The sequence below is a fragment of the Sceloporus undulatus genome, chromosome 2, assembly GCF_019175285.1.
Source record: "Sceloporus undulatus isolate JIND9_A2432 ecotype Alabama chromosome 2, SceUnd_v1.1, whole genome shotgun sequence".
NCBI classification, from domain to species: domain Eukaryota; kingdom Metazoa; phylum Chordata; class Lepidosauria; order Squamata; family Phrynosomatidae; genus Sceloporus; species Sceloporus undulatus.
Window position 1 is genome coordinate 194,588,161 of NC_056523.1, and position 23,381 is coordinate 194,611,541.

At 40.2% G+C, this 23,381-nt stretch overlaps 2 protein-coding genes across 4 annotated transcripts in view; both read right to left on the bottom strand.

Annotated features, from left to right (window-relative positions):
- ALKBH7 (alkB homolog 7) overlaps window positions 1-23,381 on the bottom strand; it is a 511,499-nt gene that overhangs the window by 218,891 nt on the left and 269,227 nt on the right. The gene's annotated exons all lie outside the window — the stretch shown is intronic.
- Window positions 1-23,381, bottom strand: part of IL27RA (interleukin 27 receptor subunit alpha) — a 40,844-nt gene that overhangs the window by 14,312 nt on the left and 3,151 nt on the right. For 2 of the 3 annotated variants that reach the window (XR_006102570.1, XM_042455726.1), the window contains exons 2-11: window positions 21,624-21,705; window positions 19,014-19,146; window positions 18,189-18,355; window positions 15,461-15,615; window positions 13,650-13,797; window positions 12,087-12,166; window positions 7,620-7,815; window positions 4,002-4,202; window positions 2,820-2,921; window positions 1,643-1,804 (exon numbers count right to left, since the gene is read on the bottom strand). Coding sequence is in view for 2 of the 3 variants with exons in the window: in XM_042455726.1 (XP_042311660.1) it covers window positions 1,643-1,804; window positions 2,820-2,921; window positions 4,002-4,202; window positions 7,620-7,815; window positions 12,087-12,166; window positions 13,650-13,797; window positions 15,461-15,615; window positions 18,189-18,355; window positions 19,014-19,146; window positions 21,624-21,690 (1,411 nt within the window). In the remaining variant the exon portion in view is untranslated. The remainder of the gene's footprint in view (window positions 1-1,642; window positions 1,805-2,819; window positions 2,922-4,001; window positions 4,203-7,619; window positions 7,816-12,086; window positions 12,167-13,649; window positions 13,798-15,460; window positions 15,616-18,188; window positions 18,356-19,013; window positions 19,147-21,623; window positions 21,706-23,381) is intronic. The other variant, XM_042455727.1, reaches the window with a different exon arrangement.

The window sequence follows — 23,381 nt, forward strand, 5'->3', positions numbered from 1 at the left end:
TCTCAGGGTGGGGGGAGAGAAGCATATGGTAGCACAGCACGACAGAAGGCCACTACAGACTTATGTAGTTTTTATGTCTTGCATTAAAACAAAAAGCAAACCCTGCCTATGATAATCTTAACAATATATCCATACATTTCCAGTCAATGTTGTCGAATGCCTTTTCTAGATCTAAAAATACAGCACTTAATTTTTTGTCTTTATGTAATTCATAGAATTCAAATATATTTACTACCATTCTAACATTATCTTTTAGATATCTTCCAGGAAGGAACCCTGACTGATCCTCATTCGACCATGAAGATAAAAAAGTTTTTAATCTTTCTGCCAAAATGGATGCATAGACTTTATAATCTGAATTGAGTAGTGTTATTGGGCGATAATTATTTATTAAGTCCAGTTCTTTACCTTCTTTCAATATCAGAGTTGTTTTGATACTAACTATTTCCCCAGTTTGTTGGCATTTTCAAAGTGATAATGTTTTACATATTTATTTTGTTTGTTATCTCTTGCATTAATTCATCATTCAGATGATTTTTTAATTATTTGTATTTCTTGGACTATCTTCTTGTCATTTGGATTCCTTATATTTTCTTGCTCTTTCAATTTTAATTTTTGAAATAAGATTTTCTTTTTTTCTTTGCTTTATTTTTCCTACTGCCTCGTTGAATTAGGTGTCCTCTAATCGCTGCCTTGCTGTCATCCCACACGATGTGCATTGGAGTCTCCTTATTTACATTTAAATAAAAATATAATCTTAGTTCTTGTTTAATTAACAACAGTTTCTCATTTTGTGTATCTAGTTCTGTTGCTAAATAGTGCCTGTTATTGTCTTTAAATATTACTTTAGCATTGCTGTTAACATTGATATATGTGGCTACTCCTTTTTTGTTGTTGGTCATTTGAGGCTGCAAACAGGCTGCCTAATTTTTTTGTTTTCCAACAATCTTAAATCTTTCGTTTTTAAGCGTGTTTCTTGTAAGCAAATTATATTTACTTTTTGTTTGATCAAATAATGTAAAATTTTCCTTTTTTTAAATTTGGAATTTAATCCATTGACATTCCATGACAATATCTTTATTGACGTGTTATTTTATTTATTTAAATTAAATTAATTGTATTTTAAAAATTTAATTGTATTTTAAAAATTTAATTGTATTTTTTTATTAATTGTGTTTTTTAAATTTAATTGTATTTTTTAAAATTTATTGTTGTAATCCGCCTGGATTCCTTGTGATCAGGTGGGATATAAATAAATCATTTATTATTATTATTATTATTATTATTATTATTAAGCTCGCAGGTTATTTCCCTAACTTGGTATCTATCAGGTTGTAAGCCCCTCACACTGGACTTAAACCTCAGTTCCCCTCTGGAACTCATAAAACTATGTCCACTCACTCACCTATTTGGTGATGCCAGAAGCTGCACCAAAGCTGTGCTTCAGTCCTTAGGACTGAAGCGTGGCTTTGGCGCAGCTTCCAGCCTCTTAGGATGCATGCCTCATTTAAACAGCATACCTCCAAAGTGACCCGAAGCAGCTTTATATTGGCCTGCTTGTTCAGGCTCATAGATCCAGTTCTTTCTTCCACCAATCTTCCTCTTAATTGTCATTTGGACTTGGAGAGGGAGTATCACTTACTGGGAATGCGACTGACGTTCCCGGAAGAGGAATGATTTAGGTAAAGGGTGTAGTGGGTGATGTGTCCATTGCGACTTTCCAAAGGAATTTCCTTCCAAGAGATGTGAGAGGCTGTAGAAGAAATGCTTCTGTCCTGTAGTGCCTGGGGACTGGCCGATGGTGCTAGAAAAGAGGTGGAGGAGGAAGAGGAAAATGGATACGCTATGATTTAAAGAAAAGTAGATTGCGTACTTTGAAACATGGGCAAAGTTTGTTTCATTTCTAGATCATGTGACAAAGGCAGAACTTGAAAAAGTTACTTTTTGAGGACTTAGTGAAGCCATGCTGGGGGATTCTGGGAGTTGTACTCTAAAATTAACATTTCCAAGCACTGAGTGCAAAGGAAGAGTGCAAATTTTGTGATCTACATACTTAAAATTCTTTATTACATATAACTTTCTGAATAGTACAAGGGTTATTTAGGGACTATCTGCTTCTGGATAATATTTGCAAAATGCTAATTAAGTCTTCAACATATACAATTATGATTGGGTTAAATATAACATGAAGACATTGCTGAGTTAACATTGGTCTCATACAGACAGGCCAAAATAAAGCTGCTTCAGGTCACTTTGGAGGTATGCTGTTTCAGTGATGCATGCGTACTTAGAGTCTGGTAACCACGCCAATGCCACAATCCAGTCCTAAGGACTAGAACACAGCTTTAGCGCAGCTTCCAGACTTTTAGTACGCAAGCATAATTGAAACAGCATACCTACAAAGTGACCCGAATCAGCTTTATTTTGGCCTGTCTGTATGGGGCCTTAGAGTTCATTGTCACAAGAGATGTGGAGATGGCTATCAGCTTGGACAACTTTTATCAGGAATTAAACAAGGACATGGTAGAGAAAACTGCTCTTAGTCAGCTGTTACTACTCAGGAGGGTTATACACACTATCTCCCAGAGACAGCAAATATTTCTGTTGCAAGGTCTGCTGCATCTTTTAAAACTGGGTCATTGTTTGTAAACAAGTATATGCCTATCACCCAAAACCTGAGAGAAATAAGTATAACAGTCCAGGATAGGTCATAGTTAATAGAACATAGGTTTTAGCTGGAAACAGTAGGTGGCACCAAATGGCTTTCATTTTGCTGGGTGGTCAAGGTAATCTGTTTCCCTTCTGCCCTCTGAATTTACCTTCTTCCTTGAAGTAGGCTTGCACAGCGACCGAGGTGCTGCTCCCATCAGCATACAAAGCATAAACACTCACGCGGTAAGGTATTTTTGGTCTAAAGTCACCTGACAAGGGAAAGAACAAAAATGATAGTTAAGCAACTGGAAGACGTACCATCTATAAACAGCACAGTATGGACAAATCCCAGATAAAATCTGGACCATGTTAAGCCCATGGACAAGATGTTATTTGGTCCCCCAAAGATCCCCACATAACACATATTAATCTGATTTGTAACCCAAATTCTCCCTGTACATGATATAAGGTGGCTTTTGTTGTTGTTGTTGTTATTCTGTGCCTTCAAGTCATTTCTGACTTATGGCAACCCTATGATGGGGTTGTCTTGGCAAGATTTGTTCAGAGGAGGTTTGCCATTTCTTTCCCCTGAGGCTGAGAACATGTGGCTTGCCAATGGTCATCCAGTGGGTTTCATGGCTGAGCTGGAAATCAGACCCTGGTCTCCGGAGTCATACTCCAACACTCAAACCATAGCATTTAAAAAACAGGGTACTGTAGAAAACATTCTTTAAACAAAAGCTTTTTAAAAATGTCATCTACATCAAATGAAAGCTCTCTAGGTGGTAAATGAAAGGCTGGCACATCACATATTCCACTGACTAGATTAGAGACAGATTGAATGAAACTGCAGAAACACAGTTTCTGGTCTGTAAATAGCAGCCCTCAGGAATTACAAGCCCCTATGATAGAAGGGGAAGTCTAATAGTTTCTCTTCCTCCCACAAAAACTGCTGATACTGGCATTGTGTTTCAAGGGAAACCTCCACTGGCAACAGTGGGAACTTGCTTTCACTGGAAACAGCAGCTTCAATGGCTGCATCTACAGAATAGATGCAGGTTGAATCCACTTTAACTGCAATGACTCGATGTTATAGAATTTGTAGTTTTGTGAGATATTTAGTCTTCTATGTCCAAGAGCTCTGGTGCCACAACAAACTACAAACCCACAGGATTCCATAGGATGGAACTATGACAGTTAAAGGAGTGTCAACCTGCATTAATTCTGCAGTGTGGTAGCAGCTAGTTTTACCCTTACCCTTACTTAACCCCAAAGTACCGTTGTGTTAACTACACTCCTACAGTTGTCCTCAGGCTTAGCTTGGCTCCTAAATCCCCCTCACTACTCACCTCTCAGCTGTGCACTGTTGCTGCTACCTGGCCTGCGGATCCAGTTCAGTGGCCTTCCCTTGCTTCTGAGGAGCTCTTCTCTCCACTCCACAACATACTCCTCAGGCTGAACCCACTGGGGGCTCGTGCTGGGCTTCCACGTCACATTGAGACCCAGATCTGGTACTGCCACCACTTGGGTTTCCTCAGGGCCAGGGCGCTCTGGAAAAAAAGACAAAATGTGTTTTTTTTAATTAAAAATAAATTTTATTGAGTCAAAAAACCCACAAACAACACATACATCATAATACAAGATAATACACCACAATACAACGCAAATACAACCCAATATAACCTAATACAACACAATACATATTTGTCTTTCCATACATCTTTATCACTATGTATTTTCCCTATGCCTGTATTTATTCCCTACTCATACTATCTACTGCTAATTTCGTTTACAATCTTCTTTGTCTTAGTATAACCACTCGCTCATTTATCTATCTGTTCATCACAAAATCCTTTCCTTTTCTTTCATCAATCATCTTTTCTCTAAATCCTTCTTGTTCTACCTTTACCCCTCCATCTACCATTCTATATTTCCACCCAACACAATATCCTCACCACACTTTCTACCTTCCTCACACTTTCTCATACCTTCTCACACCTACATCAATCTTCTACAATTGGTTTGTGATGACAAGGAGAAGCCTCTGTGGTTTTGGTTGTTATTATTATTGTTGCTGTTATTATGTTTATTTTTTGTAAAGCGCTATGTAAAGCCTATGAAAACAACAATCCCAAACATCCCTAGCAGTCTGCAATCCATTCCTTTTAATGGATTCTTTGAGGATTATGCCAACTGTGAGTGCAAGAACAGGCCCCTTGATCTGGATTGGGACCACAGTGGTTGGTAGGTTGGAAAGACTTATATGCTTCAAGTCCCACTAGTATTTTGTATACAGCAACTGCCACTTAAATAGAGAAAGCACACCCTGAATTGTAACATGTAGTTTGGGTACACCTCCCTCATACAAAAAGAAAGTACTTTCTCTTATGTTTACATTAGCTGCTCTCATAGCAGCGAATTGTCCACCCAGGATGACCAGATATTCTAACTGTAAATGGTAGGACATGACAAAATAAAAGCTAAAAACACGCATAAAGATAAAAGCATGCTTCTTAGTCATGCTCAAAATGGAGGACATTTTGGGATTCCTCCCAGACAGAATTTGGAAATGTAGGATATGTCCTGGAAAAGAAAGACATCTAGTCACCCTGTGTCCACCAGCATTTGGAACAGGAAGGAGCAGAGAAAAATGACCCTAAGTCCAAATTTTAGTTCTAGCAAGACAAGCCCTACTGAGTAAATGAATGCATGGTAAATCAACATTCATGCTAATTCGCACTGATTCAACTGATCTACTGTAAGTGGGACTAGCAAGTGGTTTCAAGCCTTAGCCATCAAAGAAAGGAAGGATGGAGAAAGGTCATCAACACTTCTTCCTTCCCTATGTGTGTCACCGAATCCTCGCCCTCTTTCTCTGCCTCTTACTATGGGTGGTGGTGGGGTTGGGCAAAGGGCTGAATTTTCTACAGGCGAAGCTCTCACATGGCGAAGGCTATTCAGCTAGTCACTGCTGAGAGGTAACCAGGCTTTTAGAGTCCTTTCTGAGGGCACATGAGTTGATCATTTTGATAGGAGTCACTGACAAACGCCAAATCCAAATCTACTAAATGACAAGCAGAGGAGAATATGTCTGTTATTGCTTCATTGGAGGGTCCCTTAGGAAGCAAGCAAGAACACATACGCCAAAAAGAGACACATCCTCTGAAGGTGCATCCTCACTGCAAAAATAAAGCAGTTTGACACCACTTTAACTGTCACGGCTCCATCTTGTGAAATCTTGAGATTTGTAGTTTTGCTGAGGTTTTCAGCCTGGTCCATCAGAGCACTCTGGTGCCTCACCAAACCACAAATGGGATAGAGTCATGGCAGTTAAAGTGGTATCAAATGGCTTCATTTCTGCAGTGTGGACATACCTTTAGGTACAAAGGAGTCACAGCATCCCTCAGGACCTTCTCCACTTCTAATAGGCCTGAAACTTTACAGTGGCATTTTCCCCAATTCCCACATTTGCATGTCGGCATCCAAAACAGGGATGGGCAACTTGTAGCCCTCCAGATGTTGTTGGCAGCTTCTCAAATCCTTCATCCTTGGCTGCAATGGCAAGGCCTGGTGGGAAATGCAGTCCAGCATTATCTAGAGGGCCAAAGTTGCCCATCTCAGACTGAAACTGTGTACACATAGCCTGCCTCCACACAATCTTTTCTTCACTTTGCTTCCACCAACAGCTACAAGAGCACAGGCTTTTTATGGAATACCAAAGAGATTAGTTATTTCTGTCAGTCTGCCTGAAGCAGCTTAGGGAAGTATGGCCTCTGTCAAACTATTTCCTGTCATTCTTCCTTCTGCCTTAAAACACATAGAGCCAGAGTGATGCAAGTATTGCTTTTCACCCCCTGTGACTTTTTACCCTGTGTGAATCTAGCTATTACACATTTTTCTTCCTTATTTTTTTGTGCTTGACTACATGTGTCAGGCACAGGCAATACCACTGAGGAGAAACTCTTTTGGCCCAACACAATGCATTTTGTGGAATATCCACTGACAATCTAATAATCTTCTTAGGTTCTGCAGATGTGGGGATGGCGTTCTCCTTGTATTCTTCTTTGTGCTATCTTTATTTGCCAAAAGGAAGTGAACTTTTCATTTTTTTATGGCACACACCTGTAACTGTAAATTCTGGGATACTTAGTATACACTACAGTGGTCCCGCCATATTTGCTGGGGTTAGGGGTGCAGGACCCCTGTGAAAGTGGGAAAAATGCAAATTTTAAGAAGCACAGTTTTTTTTAACACCTCTCTAGGAATCTTTAGTCTTCCAATACAACCCTATAGTCAAGAACTGCCAGAGGTTGATCACAGAATTTCACTGGAGGAGCTACAAATGCATAGAGAATTGTTCTCTCTAAGAATCTGTTAGTCTTCCAGTGTGACTTCTGGTGGATGTTGACCATAGAGAGAACATATTAACTAAGTCCGTGAATAATCATGCAGAAGTGAAATCCACAACTGTGGACAAATGACTGCATTTGGGGCTTAAACAGGTCAAGTCCTTCTCCTCCCTCAATACCCACATCAACAGAAATTGTTTGAATTATAAGTCCTACATGCTCACAACTCCTTGTCAGGCTGTGTTTATTGTTAAAGTTTATGAAGGCGACCTTGTATGTGGTGGGATCCCGTAGTGTATGTAGAAACCATGCCTCCAAATGACGTGAATTTGAGTGGTTGAGTGCCTAGTGTAAATTTAGCATGTTTGAGGCTATGTACTTTTGAGCAGGGAAAGAAAGAAAGGGCAACAGGAAATAAGTTCTCTTATGAAGAGGCAGGAACTGGGGGAGCAAACAGATAGCATCTCCAGCACCTTTTTCTTTAGGGGTACAATGAATCAACTTTCATCAGATGAGGGAAGATAGGAAATGGGGCATGAGAAGGAAAAAAACAAACACCAGCATCGACCTCTTGCAAAAATGCTGTAGGCCGTTTCTTCCTGCATGATCAACTCTTGCCTGTTTGCTCCAAGCTGAGATTGGCTGGCAGTGTCTTCTTAATGGAATTGCGTGCTGTCACCCAAGCATACACAGCCGTATGAGGGAGGGTTGCATTGCAGCAATGGCATATCATCTTGTAGATGTTTTTGCTATGATCCTGGTAGGTGATTTCATAGTCGAGGATGTTGCCCTGGGCTACTTCTGGGTCCAGTGCCTGTAAAAAGGATGTTCCCATGGTCAAGGAAGGACTTGTAAGAAAGGAAAAAGAACTGAAAACCCTGAAGTGATACCACTGGTAACCACACATAACCTGATAACTCCTAAGGAAGCCTGGCAATAGCCATTGTAAACAGAGTGGCTAAATGTGTTAGTTCTGTGCCTTTTACAAGCTGTGTGACGGGGCAACAAATGTGAGAGGGCACAGCTTCTCTTGCCAAGGAAATGCCACAGTAACAGCATTTGCATCTGCTTGTCATGCATCCACTAAAGGCACAAAGCTGGAAAGTAAAAGATAAGAACCAACGTAATTTTGATGACAGCAGTTGCATCTTAATAGTGGGTCCTTTAAGCTTTTTCACTCAATGATAAACAACAGCAGAAAAACATACACACTTCAGTTGACTGGCAATGGCTTCCATCTTCCACCAGTCTCTTCTCTCACCTGCACGTCTGACCACCAACTTCTCAAATAACAAGACCCCAATTCAGTAGGATTCTTGTAGTGTAGTGGTAAAATTTGAAAGGGTTCATGCTCAGGTGCTCATTGTCACAATTCCCAGAGCCATGCGTACAACAGTAGCCTAACATGTAGGTAGCTGTGCTGACCCTTATCAATAACTCTTTTCTAGCAAAGTTCATCTCCATCGTGTAAAGTTGAGTAAGGTCCAAAACACACTGCAGAAATAATCCAGTTTGAGACTGCTTTAATTGCCCTGGCTCAGTGCTAGGGAATCCTGGGAATTGTAGTTTATTGTGGCATCAGAGCTCTCTGATAGATAAGGCTAAATGTTTCATAAAACTACAGCCACCAGAATTCTCTAGCATTGAGCCAGGGCAGTTAAAGCAGTATCAAACTGGATTATTTCTGCAGTGTGTTTTGGACCTAAGTTTGGAAAAGTTAAGATCTAGACAGCCAGCATGGTGTAGTGGTTTGAGCATTAGACTAGGACTCTGGAAGAGTAGGATTCGAATCCTCTCTCGGATTCAGGAACCCACTGGGTGACCTTGGGCAAATCGCAGTCTCTCAGCCTCAGATGAAGGGAAAGACAAATCCCCTTTGGATAAAACTTGCCAATAAAACCCTGTGATAGGTTTGCCTTAGGGTTGACATAAGTCAAAAGCAACTTGAAGGCACACAACAATGAAATTCAGCTTAAAGCTGCCCATGTGAGATCGAGTCATTCCAAAATCCTTTATTAGAACAGTGATAGCTCACAACAATCTACATATTCAGAAGGAACTGTGTTGGCCATGCAGCAAAATAAAACAAAATGCAAAATTCACAAAAGGATGATAACCATTACTGGTCAACTAAAATGCACAACACACATCATGCAGACTTTCAAAGCTTCACTAACTTCTTCTTCAGGCAAAATATGTTTTAAAAATCAGACTGTAGAATAAAAGTGATGATGTTGGAATCATAAACCAACCTTTCGTATTAAATGTTGTTTCTGTTTTAGTTCAATTGGTTTGGGGAGATTTCAATGCAAAAAAACACAAAGGAGAGTAAAATTTAATTTTCATTAAAACTAGTTAAACTAAAACTCTATTAGATTAAATTTTACTGCTACTGCTAGAGTTAAAATTTTACTGTCTTTTGTCTCAGTCCCCACATGGCCAAGAGGGGAGTGGCAACTGCCGGCATTGAGATATCCCCAGACCAACTGAACTACAACAGAAACAGCGGCTGATACAAAATGTAGGGTTATGACTCTAACACCATCGCTTTTCTTCTCCTATATAACATCTTCTGTCTGATGAAGAAGCCAGGGGAGCTTTGAAAGTTTCCAGAATGTACAGTCAGCCCTCTTCATCCATGGTTTCCTTAATTATGGATTCAACCATTCACGGTTTGAAAATATCTATATAAGTTCCCAATTACAAACCTTGATTTTGTCATTTTATGAGGGGCATCGTTTCTATGCCATTCCATTTAATGAGACCTCAGCATCCAGTAATTTTGGTATCCACAGAAGGTCCTGGAACCAAACCCCAGAGGATACCAAGGGCCCACTGTATAAGCAATTTGGTTGATCAGTAAAGATAGAATTATTTTGTGTATTTTGGATCTTGTTTTATTGCACAACAATATATTGTCATTGCTGAGAAAACCTGACCATAAACTAAGCCCCGAGATAACAAGAAAGCCTGCAAAGGTATGTGGGAGATGATATCTCCTGTACCCTTGCTACTCAAGAAGTGCTAGTGCTGTGATCCTATAAACACACTCATTATACCACTATTTACAAGCCTCCCAACTGAGAAGCTGCTCCAGCCTGGGCTAGAGTGCATTAGAGAAGTATTGCTCAACTGTTTAGAAAAGGAAGAGGACATGCAACTGCAGAGGGAACTCATAAAGAGTGTGTGAGTGTGTATGTGTGTGTTGGGGTGAATGGGGAGGAAGAACAGCTTGCTAGTCTAGTAACAGTTTTATTAGCCTGCCTGCTAACACACAATTCTTCCTTTCCTCTATAGCTAGATTCCACTAAGTGAAACCATGCTGAGATTTATTGTTGCTGTTGTGTGCCTTCAAGTCACTTCTGACTTATGGCAACCGTAAGGTGAACCTATCATGGGGTTTTCTTGGCAAGATTTGTTCAGAGGAGATTTGCCATTGCCTGCCTCTGAGGCTGAGAGAGTGTGACTAGCAGTGGTTTCATGACTGGGCTGAGATAAGGCTCAATAAAAGTCCCTCTGGTTTTCTTCACTGACCAGTGGAGGCAGAATTCTGTGGCTGGCTATCACCACGGGCAACATGTGATGCACTCATGGTGAAGAGGTCATCTCAGCTTATCACTTTTCCTCTGTGACTTCATTTTATGCCAGAGGTGGACAACTGTGGCCTTCAGGAGTATTACAGATAATTCGGGCACAATGATATATTCTTTTCCATTTACACAAGGCCAAGTGGAAATTCTCCAATATCTCCCCAAATAATTGTTCCAGTATATTTTTTTAGTTCTTAGGCCAAATCAAGACTGGCCCCCAAGATTTTGCTGCCTAAGGCAGAGTAGCAAATCCACAACACTCCAAGTCATGGTGCACAGGAGCCAAAGGCAAAGATATTTTGGACACATGAAGAAATAAACATCTCCAACAATCAAAATGTAATAGCAAGCAGTTAAACAACTAACAACTTCTACTTTTTTTGACACCCCAAATCTGCTGTTTGAGATTTGTCATGTCTAACAGTAGGCCTGGTCCTGGTGAAAAGACAGGTTTTGGAGAGAACAGTGTCAGCAGTCCAGGTTTTCATCCAGTCTTTAAAGGGGCTCTCCTAAACAGATCCAGTGCCTTGGACAGCTCCTTTAAGGCTACCTAAAACCTGGACTGGATTCACTGCCCCCCTGACATGGAAGCCAAAAGCCACAATTGGAAAAAAAATCCTGACAGGAATTTGCTATCTGGTACTGAAAACATACATAGATAGAATCTTTCTTACGGTCATAGACTAGCACATCGAAAACATAGATTCCCCTTTATGCATCATCTTTATACAATGCTAATCAAATATTAATAACTATATAATGCTAGCCAGCAGTTCACAATCATAATAAAGGAAAAGCAGTGCACCAACTAAAGGGGAAATCACTCTGCTGACCAGTTGTTGCTGTTCTCTATCAGCACAGCAGTTTCTCATTGTTGCAGGCATCAGCATATCTGCTAAAAGTCCTCACTTTGTGTTAACACTCTTGGTTCTCACAAGCTATAAGCTCAAAAGCAGAACAACAAGAGATACTCCAACATAGGGAAAGCTTAATTTCCATTACCAGGGTAAGCTTCAGATTTTTCATGCACAACAATAATTGTTTTTACACATTCACACAGCATAGTTAGTTTGGTGCCAAGTAGGGGAGTGAGAGGAGTTGGCTGCAGAGCTTAGAAATGTTGCCTTTTTTGGACTGTAGGTCCCACGATCCCCAGTCAGCTGCTAGTGAACATGCTGACTGGAGCATTCTAGAAACTGCACTCCAGAAGAGTAGCTTTTTCAAACTCTTGACCCAACTTCCAACAATTGCCCAATCAGTAAGGTCACTGGCTTGCCAAGCTATGGTTCCTTCTTAGTGCACCCTTTAATACTTGTGTCCTAAAAAAACTTACTTGATGATAACTCTTACAAGCCACACTTAGAGAGATTTTGATCCTTCCAATACTGCCTTGTCACTCCTGCAGATTATCCTTAGCTTGTCCCTAGAATTCTCTCATGCATGTTTTGAGCCAGATCCAAAGGTGTGGGACTGACTTATTCTATTGGCATCTTACCTTCCATAGCAGAAGAAAGTTTTGGTTCCCATTTTCAGAAACACCAACTTCCCGCCAGACATCTACCTGACCTAATGGAGCTTAAGATAACAGAAAGATATTCAAGGATTAGTATGAAGTCACAAGAGTGCTCCATATGCAAAAAAACCACTAAGGACTAGCACCACACACAATTTGCTTGTTCTAATCCAATGCAAGAAAAATAACAAAAGGTAACCTGTCGAGGGTTTGACCCCACTTATTACTACTCTGATTCCACAATTTGAACCCTCTAGATCCATTCCCAAGGAATGGTAACAGAATCAGACAGAAACAGAAACAGATAGGGAACCTCAGATCCTGGGACCATATCCAACCATCCAGAGATCCCATTCCAGGTCTTTGAGTTCCTCAAATGAGCATGCTCTCTTCCTTATGACACCATTTTTGGGTGATTTTCAGGCTTCTGTATGAGGTTTTACCCTATTCTAAAAGGTTTGGGCAAGTCACATCCTTTCAGCCTCAGGGGAAAGCAATGGCAAACCTCCTCTGAACAAATCTTGCCAAGAAAACCCCATTATTGGTTCTCCTTAGGGCCACCATAAGTCAGAAACAACTTGAAGGCACACAACTACAACAACAAAAAGGTTTACATCCCTCCCCTAAAGCAAACTTCATGGCCATAAGTGCTTTAAGTTAAAACATGCTTATATTTTGGCTTCCAGCTATTAATGGAACCCATGCCTGAGAACTTCTCTCAAACTGAATTCTTTCCTCAGGATGCATGAAGTTCTCCATACTCAGCTTAGATCAGGGATGGATTAACTGCATGGGATCTGGAGGGCAACTTACTCCTCAGCCTTCCCCTGCAGGCCACACTCCCTCTTGAGAGCATACCAAAATTTTCCTTTCATTTACCCTTGAAAATAGAACCTGGAAATTACTTCCTATGCCCAGTTTGGAGAGAAAATGGTGAAAACCAGAAATGAAAGGAATTAGGATTCTGGGTGGGAGAGTGTTTCTGTGCATTTGGGAGGGCTATGGCCATTATTGAGGGATGATTTACACTTGAAAATTATCCCAAAATATTTTAAAGAGGAGCTTGAGGAGTTCCTGACCCCTGACACATATTACAGCTTTTAGTTGTATATGTTTAGCCTGGAGAAGAGAAGGTTAAGAGGTGACATGATAGCTACTTTTAAATACAGTATCTGATGTCATATTGAGGATGGAGCAAGCTTGTTTTCTGCTGCTCCAGAGACTAGGACACAGAGCAATGGTATCAAGCCACAGGAAAAGAGCTTCCACCAAAACATTAGGAAGAACCTCCTGACAGTAAGAGCTGTTTGACAGTGGAAGACGCTCCCTCAGAGTGTGGTGGAGTCTCCTTCGTTGGGGGTGTTTAAACAGAGGCTGGATGGCCATTTGTCAGGAGTACTTTGACTGTATATTCCTTCATGGCAGGGGGTTGGACTAGATAGCCCAGGTGGTCTGTTCCAACTCTATGATTCTATTATTCTATCTCAAAATGTAACACATGAGTGCAACCAATTGATGTTTTTAAAATGTGCATCAAATACCTACCAGCCTCAAGGGTTTTGAAGGTTTGAGGAGAACTCCATTCACTCCAAAAACCGTTTTCTGGAATGCACCGAGCCTCCACCTCATAGGAAGTGAATGGTTTCAGGTCCTCAAACTCATGGCCCTCCTGGCCTACATCTTCCTCATGCAACTTGAAAACAAAAATAATCAGAATTGTTGCTTTTGCTATATGTATCCTAACTCTTTAAGTAAGATTTTTTTAACTCAGACATCAGGTCACACACAAGACAAGACAACTCAAGTCAACAAAAATATCTACACACAAGCATACAAACACCAGTCCACAAAAATACATCAAAACAGTTGCAAGTCTTCTGTGGTCCAAAACACACTGCAGAAATAATCCAGTTTGAGACCGCTTTAACTGCTCCGGCTCAATTCTAGCGAATTCTGGGAACTGTAGTTTTGTGAAACATTAAGCATTCTCTGAAAGATAGCTCTGGTGCCACAACAAACTACAATTCCCAGAATTCCCTAGCACTGAGCCAGGGCAGTTAAAGTAGTCTCAAACTGGATTATTTCTGCAGTGTGTTTTAGACTTGTGACACAGAAGTGAGAAAAGAAAAGGGAGGCAGAGTTATTTTTTGTAATGGAAGAGAAAGTAATCCCTAGCAAGTAAATTAACAGGATGTAGTTGGAAATCCTGGGTTCGTTTCCAAACTGGTTCTCTTCCAAACCCAGGCTTGTTACCTGGGAATAAGCCCACATCATCTTATTCTGTGAGGTTTTTGATTTTGCATCCTGTTGGAATTTAGTATATTTGGTAGTTTATATATATTAAGCAGAACAGTAGCATGCCCAATGTATTTCTGTATAATAATGTATAATGTATACATGTATAATAATGTATAATATAATATACATGTATAATAAACAGTATACTCTAGTAATGTTAAAAAATAAACAAAACAAGACTTACTGTGTTGTTACAAAGAATTCATCTAATGTCCAGGAAAATAGATAGTAAGTAGAAAAACCTATACTTTGATAGAAGAGTTCCTAAAACTGACTGTTATGAATGATAGCAAGAGGAGGAGGCATTTTTGAAGCAAAGCTTTGTGCCTACTTCCATCCCAGACCAAAGGACAGGAAGAAGAGGAAACAAAGAGTCACAAACACAGCTCTTAACCTTTAAGAGAGATGGGAAGGAGATAGGAAATGATGTCCTTTGAATCACACTGACCAAGGGAGCATAGAGAGATAAACAAGATAAATCAAGGATGTTCTCATGCCAATTCCACTTCTAACACATCCTTCCCAAAGCATTGCAGCTTTGGGGCATCATTGTGACCTAAAGGTGTCTGAAAATATGCACCATCCAATAGGTACATTGATCAGAGAGAGACACTATTAGCTATGATGCCCTTGTGAGAGTTGCCCTTTAGATCTGCTGAGTTTGTTGGGTGTCATATACCAAATGGTGTTTATTTAATCATTTAATCTTTTTCAACCCCCTTTCAAGTTGTTGGAACATTACAATATAAAATGTAAATAAAGCAGCCTCATAAAACATTTAAAATAGCACTAAAAATTACAAAGTAAAAATGTGCATCCATTTATTTCAAAGCAGAATGGAAGATCCATGTCTTTCCAGCATGTTTAAAAACAGTAACAAAGAGGAAGTCATGAGAACCTCCCATAGTGGGGCATTCCGTGAGGATGAGGCCATTCCAGAAAATGTCCTGTTAATAGACATTAAGCAGCTGCTTCTCATAAGTCAGGTAGGAGTTGATGGGATGTGGAAACAGACATGACACCTAAAACAACTTCTCACATATTAACTCACAACTTACATAGGTCCAATCATGGTCTGTGGATGCTTTGTATCGAAGAGCACAGCTGAGAGGATGATGACCAACAGAGGCAGACCACAGAGGGTTCTTCCAGGTCACCAGAGCCCCAGAAGCATCTAGCTCCACAGGGTCCAGGATAGGAGGAGGGGGCTTCACTGAAAAAAAAATACCAAAGGTCAGAAAGACTCGGGCATCAGCACTTGAATCTCAACCAGTTAATTACATCCCTCAACCAAAATGACTTGGAACAAGACCAGTGTGTCCTGACATTCAACATTAAATCAGTCCCATTCCACCCACAGCAAATCAGGCAAATGGACGTCTTTGCTTTTGGATTATAGCAGGGCAGGGTATGTCTAGTTCTCCAGAAGCTGTTGAACTGTAATTCCCATCAGCGCTAGTCAGCATGGCCAATGGTGAGGGATGATGGAAAGAGAGGCTGGAAAAGTTACTTTTTAGGCTGTAACTTCTCAGTCCTCCAGGAGGATTCTTGGATATGTAATCCCAATAGAGGGGATTGTGGAAATTATAAACCAAAAAGTAATTTCTATACTCCAGATAGTAAGATATAAAGGGTCCAAAAATTGGCACCTTTGAACTGTTGGTGCTGAGGAATCTGGAAACATAATCCAAGCTCATCCCGTTCTCAATCGCGCAGGGCAAATACAGAATTTAGACATTCTATATTAGACATTCAACCAGCTACTGGTTCTTATTAACAAAAAGAAGAATATACAGTTGGCCCTCCTTATCCACGGATATTTTATGCATAGATTCAAGCATCCATGACTTGAATTTTTTTAAAAAAAGTTTAAATTCCAAATGGAAAACCTTGATTTGACTTGAGCATTGATGGATTTTGTTATCTACAGGGGATCCTGGAACCAAACCCCAGCAGATAACAAGATCCCACTGTACCTAGCAAATTCTCAAAAAACAGTATGACTTCTAGTAAATTACATTTTCAAATTCTTTCAAAACCCAGAGCCTGGAAACATGTGAAATACAATTTGATGTATTTGTACCACTTCATCTGATTATGGACTCTTGACTTCCATACCTCACACTTGAACATTTTGAAAAAACTAAATGTAGAACTGAACAAATCAGAAGCAGTACATGTGAGCAAGTTGATGGTGGTGGGAAGGTGTGGTGCATGAAATGGAAGAAACCAGAAGCCATCCAGATTACTTATCATGACTCATTTTTTAAAAAAAGCAGCATATATTCTGAAGAATTTGATAACTGAAGCTGAAATTCCTAGAATTCCACACTTCATAGCAGGACTGCAGAGAACCCAAGCACAGTCTCTAAAGCCGCATTGTAGCTACTCCCAAGTGGAAAAAGCTACTTCCAAGTGGTAGCTTCTGAGATCCATACCAAAAACTGTCTTATAACAGGCAGATACAGGGCCTGCTCCAAGTGTCAGTAGGCCATTGATGAAATATTTACTAGTAGGCCCCTTCCAATATTGTTTTTTTAATCAGTATTTTAAATATTTTCCAGAAACAAATATAATCAGCAAACAATTCACCTGAGATCCAGTACAATAAGATGTAGTAAGTTTGTGATTCTTAGCCACCTAGCCAAACATCTTCAGCTGACACAAAGATCTTTCCAAAATCAAGATGCAAGGATGGTGTTGGGGGGGGGATACTGGTATTTTCATTTACATAACTAATAAACATATACCACCTAGTTCAGAATTCAGAGTGGTATTGGTTATCTCTAAGTAACTGTTACCCTTTCAATTAATTTTTCCATCAGCATGATGGAATTTTTCCATCAGCGTGACTGAAAAAGTGACAGGGCATTTAAGCCTTTCCCGTTATACACAATCTCTCGAAGGGCTGCCAAACACAAATACACATCAGTTCTTTATCAGAAAGAGACTCATTTGCTTTATGTAAAATAAATAGTAGTCTGAATTCTAGTGATAAGAGACATTATTTGTGACGTAATTTTAATGATTTCTGCAAATACCAAACTCCAGAAATGAAATACTCATAGGTATGACCTCCACCTATGTGGTAAGATGCCAGTTCATCATATTATTGACAACAATATCAATCTAAGCCTATAGAAAACACTTTCAGGATTAAATACCACTGTTTTATTAATTTTATACACTGATCTTTAATATTTGAAGTCAAACATTTTTAACTACAGTACATATTTTTCCAGTCAGAATCAAGGATGGTTATACCCAATTCTTTTCCTCAGATTAATTTAATCCCTAGATTGTTAGAAAAAATAACTGAAATTACAAATTTATCTAGCCTAGAAATCAGGCCTTTAAATTCAGTTTCACACAGTAATAGAAACTGCTCTGTTGGCAGTAACTGTCTTGTTGCCTGTTCTTGAATTTTTGGACAAGCAGGTAAAATTGATTATTTGCAGAATTTACCTTCCAATTGGGTCCCTAGCCATGAGTTTACTTGGCAGCAGAAATGGGTGATTTTGAGATACCATTTTACACTTCCCATAATGCTCTGTAGTAAAACTGTAAGCAGGGGCAGAGTGGAAAACGTAAAATTTTGGCTTACAGATCCAGCTGTTTAGTATGGGACCTAGGGCAGGCATCAATGCTAAAAAGGCACCAACTCAATCTTGTACCAATACAAAGGAAGTATGAAGTATTTTTAGAATGAGAAGTTATATTAGTATTTATTTAGAAGAATGCCTAGTCCCTTTCTTAAAATACTCTGTGCTTAGTATATTGGCTAACCTATATCATCTAGGCTGAAGTTCAGCTTTTTGGAGGTTATATTCCCAGCGGCACTCCAAACTTCTATCCAAACGCTGTAGTCATCCCCCTGCGTCAGCGTACGTCGTTCAACAATCAACCAATTCTGTTTATTCTGAGACTGCAATGAGTGAGTTTGTCCAGGGTGGCTAGAGAGACAGAGAGATAAAGAAAAAGAAAACAGAAACAAAGAGATAAAAAATTGTAAATAATTCATCTGAGATCCAAACTATGGACTATCTTCATGTTGTGAAGTTAGTTTTGCATTGAATCCGGGCCATCCCTGCCTTAAACACATTTAAAAGACCTATTTTTGCTCCAGATTTTCCAGAAAAAATTAAAGCACTCTGGTGAGTCACTTCTTTTAAGGTCACAATGAAGCGCCAAGCCATGTGACTGATGCTCAATGCCTCATTTTCAACCTGAGGGAGTGACTTGTGCAAGTGGTGCAGGGTGCCACAACAGAACATGTATGTAGATAAGTGCCTTGTGTTGCTCTTGAATGCAGTGGTAAAAGGGGGGATTCAGGGCAGTTTTGGGGCCAGAAGTAACCCTGAGTATGCTGGCAAGTGTCGATCTGCCTTAAAAACTAGGATTTGGAGTGACTGGGAATGGAGAGGGATAGCATGTATCATTAAGTTGTGATTTGCATGACATTTGCATTTGCATCATTTCTTTTTTGGCACATACACAGCCTTGAAAGCTTGGCCTAAGCTGTTCTTGTGAATAGCCACTTCCCTTCAGAATCCAACTCCCAAGGTGTATGGTTAAAATACAGGGGCTCACTTGCACCTATAGCTTGCTTACAATTTTAGGCTCTGGTAGTGGAGAACATGAATAGCATCAGCATGTGCAGGATCGTGAGTAAACCAGCTGCAGTTCATAACATTGCTGGGTATGGACTGGTAGCACTGCAGAACTATGGAGTCATCTGGATCAACTGGGAAGAGACACATATTTTAAAATCAGTACCCAAACCACAGTAAATACAACCATTATATTCTCCAAATCCATGGGAGAGGATCAGGGCTGTCAATATTCATATGCTTCTCTCTCTCTCACTCACTCACTGCAAGAGCTTTGCGGGGTATGCAGGGCTGTAACCTGCTGAAAGCTAAACCTGTATGCTAATTTTCATTTAATGCATGCATGGCAGAGCTGTGGGTTGAAGAAGGAAATTCAAGCTCTGAACATCAGCCCAGGCCACCACTACCAGCTTCTGGTCCCAGGACATATCATTTGTTGAGAGAGGGGCAATGCGCAATGCACCATGAGGATGACATGTAACACATGTTAAGCTATATCGCCTAATATCATGTAATGAGTAGGCAACTTAGAGTCCTCTGGATGTTTTGACCTACAACTCACATAGTCTCAGCACCATGGCTAGTAGTCCAGAATTGTGGAAGTCACCATCTATATCCTCTGGCATTTATCAGCTTGCCTATCGCTGATTTTTCATTTAGATGAAACAAATCTCCTGGGATAGGCATAATGTGTTAGACATTGTTTTGGGTTTTGGGAGATCAAAAAGGGACCCTTTTTCTGGAACCTCCTAAACTAATGCTATCTGAGAGTTGTGGTCCAAAAAACAAACACTTAAATCATTTCCCAACTTCTTCTGCAAAGGACCAATAGAGTTGTACCTTTATCAACCTATCAGTCTGAAGACTTCATAACATGAACAAATAAAGTTGTTGTAGGAAATATAAACGCCTAAAAATATCATCTGAGGATCTGAAGAAATGATTGTGAATAGGATGAAAGCAAGACTAGGAAATCTTTGGCTTCCAGATGTTCTGGAAGGCAGCTGTAAGCCATCCTCAAAGTCTAATACCTGTATAGATGAATCTGAGGAAGTAGACCAAGTCTATGAAAGCCTATGTTACAACATCCTTTGCTTAGTTAGTCCCAGGTACTACAAGATCCTTTTGCAAACAGTCTAACAGAGTGTAAATATCAGGATCTCCTTAAAAGTAAATTTCACTGACACTTATCAGAGAGTGTGAATGAAAACAGATTCACAATGAACTGAATTCTGAGATGAAAGCAGTTAGAACTAACAACTATTTAAAGTACAGGTTGAGAACAGGAGATACCTGGCCCTCCAGTTGTTTTTTACTACAGCGGTCACAATATCTTACTGTTGGCCATGCTGGGTGGGGCTGATGGGAGTTGGAGGCCAATATATCTGGAGGGTGAAAGGTTCCTCAACTCAAACAAACCTAGGCAAATCTTCTTCATTCCATTTTGATTCCCTATTCCAACTCTCAGCTGACCAAATTCCAACCCTTCAACAAGTCCATGCTCTCTCCAATTCCCATCTATCCACGTATTTTAACCACCCATAAACAACTTCTCCTGACAGCTTCAAACATAAACTCCAGACATGGTTCATGACACCACAATGAGAAAGAAGAATTAGAGCTAATATGTTCTAAACAAGTCCCTTGATTAATTGCTTTCCCCTTCTCCAGCTATTTGCTCTGAGATATGCTGCAAGCTATTGAGCAAATATTTCCAGTTGCTTTTAAAAACCTTTTTTGAGAGGGGAAGCAACAAGACTCATGCAGCAGCAACTGAGTACAGCTCTTCTCACACATACCCTGGCTTCCTTTGGTCTTGTGGTTATGCAAGAGTGTCTAGTCTCCCTGCCTTCCCCCCTCACCAACTCCGGATGCCATTATTAGCTGCAGATTAACAAAGCCCTGAAGGCATCCATGAAATCTGGTGATCATGTAAGCCTTTTTCAAAAAAGGCTATGATGTGGTAGAAGAGAAAGAGACAATTGGATACCCTGTCCAACCAGAACTGCATGTAAATTAGCATGTAAAACTTATGTTATACCATCCATACGTTATTTCTTTATGTTTATTGTGGGAAACTACAGAAGGCAAAGTCTGGCTTAAAATATTTTATTCCCTGGGAGGATAGCAAAATGTAAGTTTCTTACCCAATTCCATTTATAATTGCTGATCAGAATGACAACTGAAATTGATTTCAATCCTGGCAAGGAAGCAGAGCGCACTCCTGCACCTGACTGCAGTGGGCTACCTTAGGGCCTGTTGCAGGCCACACGGTTTATGGGGCTTTGTTTTCCAACATCTCACTGTTGCTCTCCAATATCCACTCCCCAAAATCTGTTAGGCTCAGTCTGCCAATGACAGAACCAGTTCTGCTACTATTCATACACATGGGACCTTTGTACTAAAGTTAAAAAAAAACAAAACCTCGCATTTCCTTCTAGGACTGCCAGACAGCCAGAAATGGAATCACTACAATTCACTGGCTCTCACACCCAACCTGGGTAGGAGGTCCAGAAGATGATAAGTTACAACTGCTGGGAGAACCAAGCTACCACCACACTGCAGAATTAATTCAATTTGACAGTTTGAAGGAAGCGATGAATGTCCTTACCTTTTTTCAGGCCAGAAACTTTTAATGCTAGAAGCAACATGCATGCCATACTCAGTTTACTTCCCATGGCGCCAGCTATGTCCTGCATGAAAAGACAGAAAAGAATAGAGCAAAAGATAAAACCAAATAACACTGAATTCCAGGCCTCCTAGTTCACCCATACGTACTATAATGATTATCAGGTCTCCAGTCCGTACTGAACTTAACTGAACCTGGTACAAGGAAGTCAATGCAGTGTGGTTGAAAGAATTCTGGATTGGGAGTTAGGTTTCAAACTCTACTAAGTAATAATGGTACTCATGGTTGTCCTTGGACCAGTTATCACTCAGCCTCATCCACTTCACAGGCTATTTTGAGGATAAAACAAGTGGAGGAAAAGACAACCATGTATGCTACTATTGAGTAAAGATGGGACAGGAACAAAAAACAACAATGAATTACTGAGCCAGTTATAATACTTTACCATGGTTAGTGTAAACCCTGGTTAGAAAATCCTTAATGGCATTCTCTGAAGATGCCAGCCACAGATGCTGGCGAAATGTCAGGAATAAACTCTTTTAGAACATGGCCACAAAGCCCGAAAAACCCACAAAAAACTATGGATGCCATCCGTGAAAGCCTTTGATTTCACTTAATGTGATTGTTCAAAGAATCCTTCCAATTTATTTAGCTAGCTGTAGTAAAGTGATTGGACAAATTATTTTTTGGGTGGGAGGATAAAGCTGGGCTATGCTGGCTTGTGGGGGGGGGGGTGTCTGGAAGTTGCACCTTTTATAATTTATTTATCTATTTATTTATTTCGTTTGTATATCACATTTCACTCAAGAATGGGGCTCAAGTCACTTTCCAAAGAGAATTAATTTAAAAACACCTTAACCATAAATATGTAAAACAATTAAAAATCCCCACATTAAACAGTATAAAATCCTTTAAAAGACATACAAAAGTTTTTAAAAAATAAATAAATTAAAGACATTCCGATAAGAAGCTTCCCTGTTTACACATTAAAAGCTTGCTTAAACAAAAGAGCATAAGAGAAACAGGGTGGTGTATGGTAGTCATTTGAACATTGGACTATGACTCTGGAGACCAGTCCCTGCTCGATTCCGCACTGAGCCATGGTGAGTCACACACTCTCAGCCCCAGAAAGCCCCATGATAAGGTCACCTTAAGTTTGCCAGCCCATAAATTGGAAATGACTTGAAAACACACTACAACAATGAACAACATTAAACAAAAATATCTTTGCCTGCTGGTGAAAGGAAAGCAGAGAGAGGGCCAGCCTATCCTCCCATAGGTTGTAGCCCCTGTCCTCAGCACTGTGAAACATTAAAAATACTCATTTTTCAGAACCAGAAGTGCAAATCTAGCAAATTCTTCATATGTTTGCATTTTTGTACTCTGTGCAGCCCTTGGAGGGTTCTGGGGCAAAAACTGGCCCTCATTCCGACCACAGTTGTCTTGTGTAATGTTCAAGGACAACATATTTAGAAATCATCCCATATAACTGTACCACTGAAGAAGGGCAAATGGTTCCAGAAGATGCCTTGCAGTCCTGTTGGAAGGCTATCAAGGTCTCTTACTGCAGGAGAAGACAGAAAGGTGGAAGGCAGTAGGAGAGCTGCCAAAAGGATAGGCTCAATCAGGGAGGTCAGGAGCATGAATCTACAAGACTTGAGCAGAGTGGTGGAGGATGGGGGTCTTGGAGATGTCTCATCCACAGGGTCGCCATGATTTGGGACTCACTGGAGGATAGTT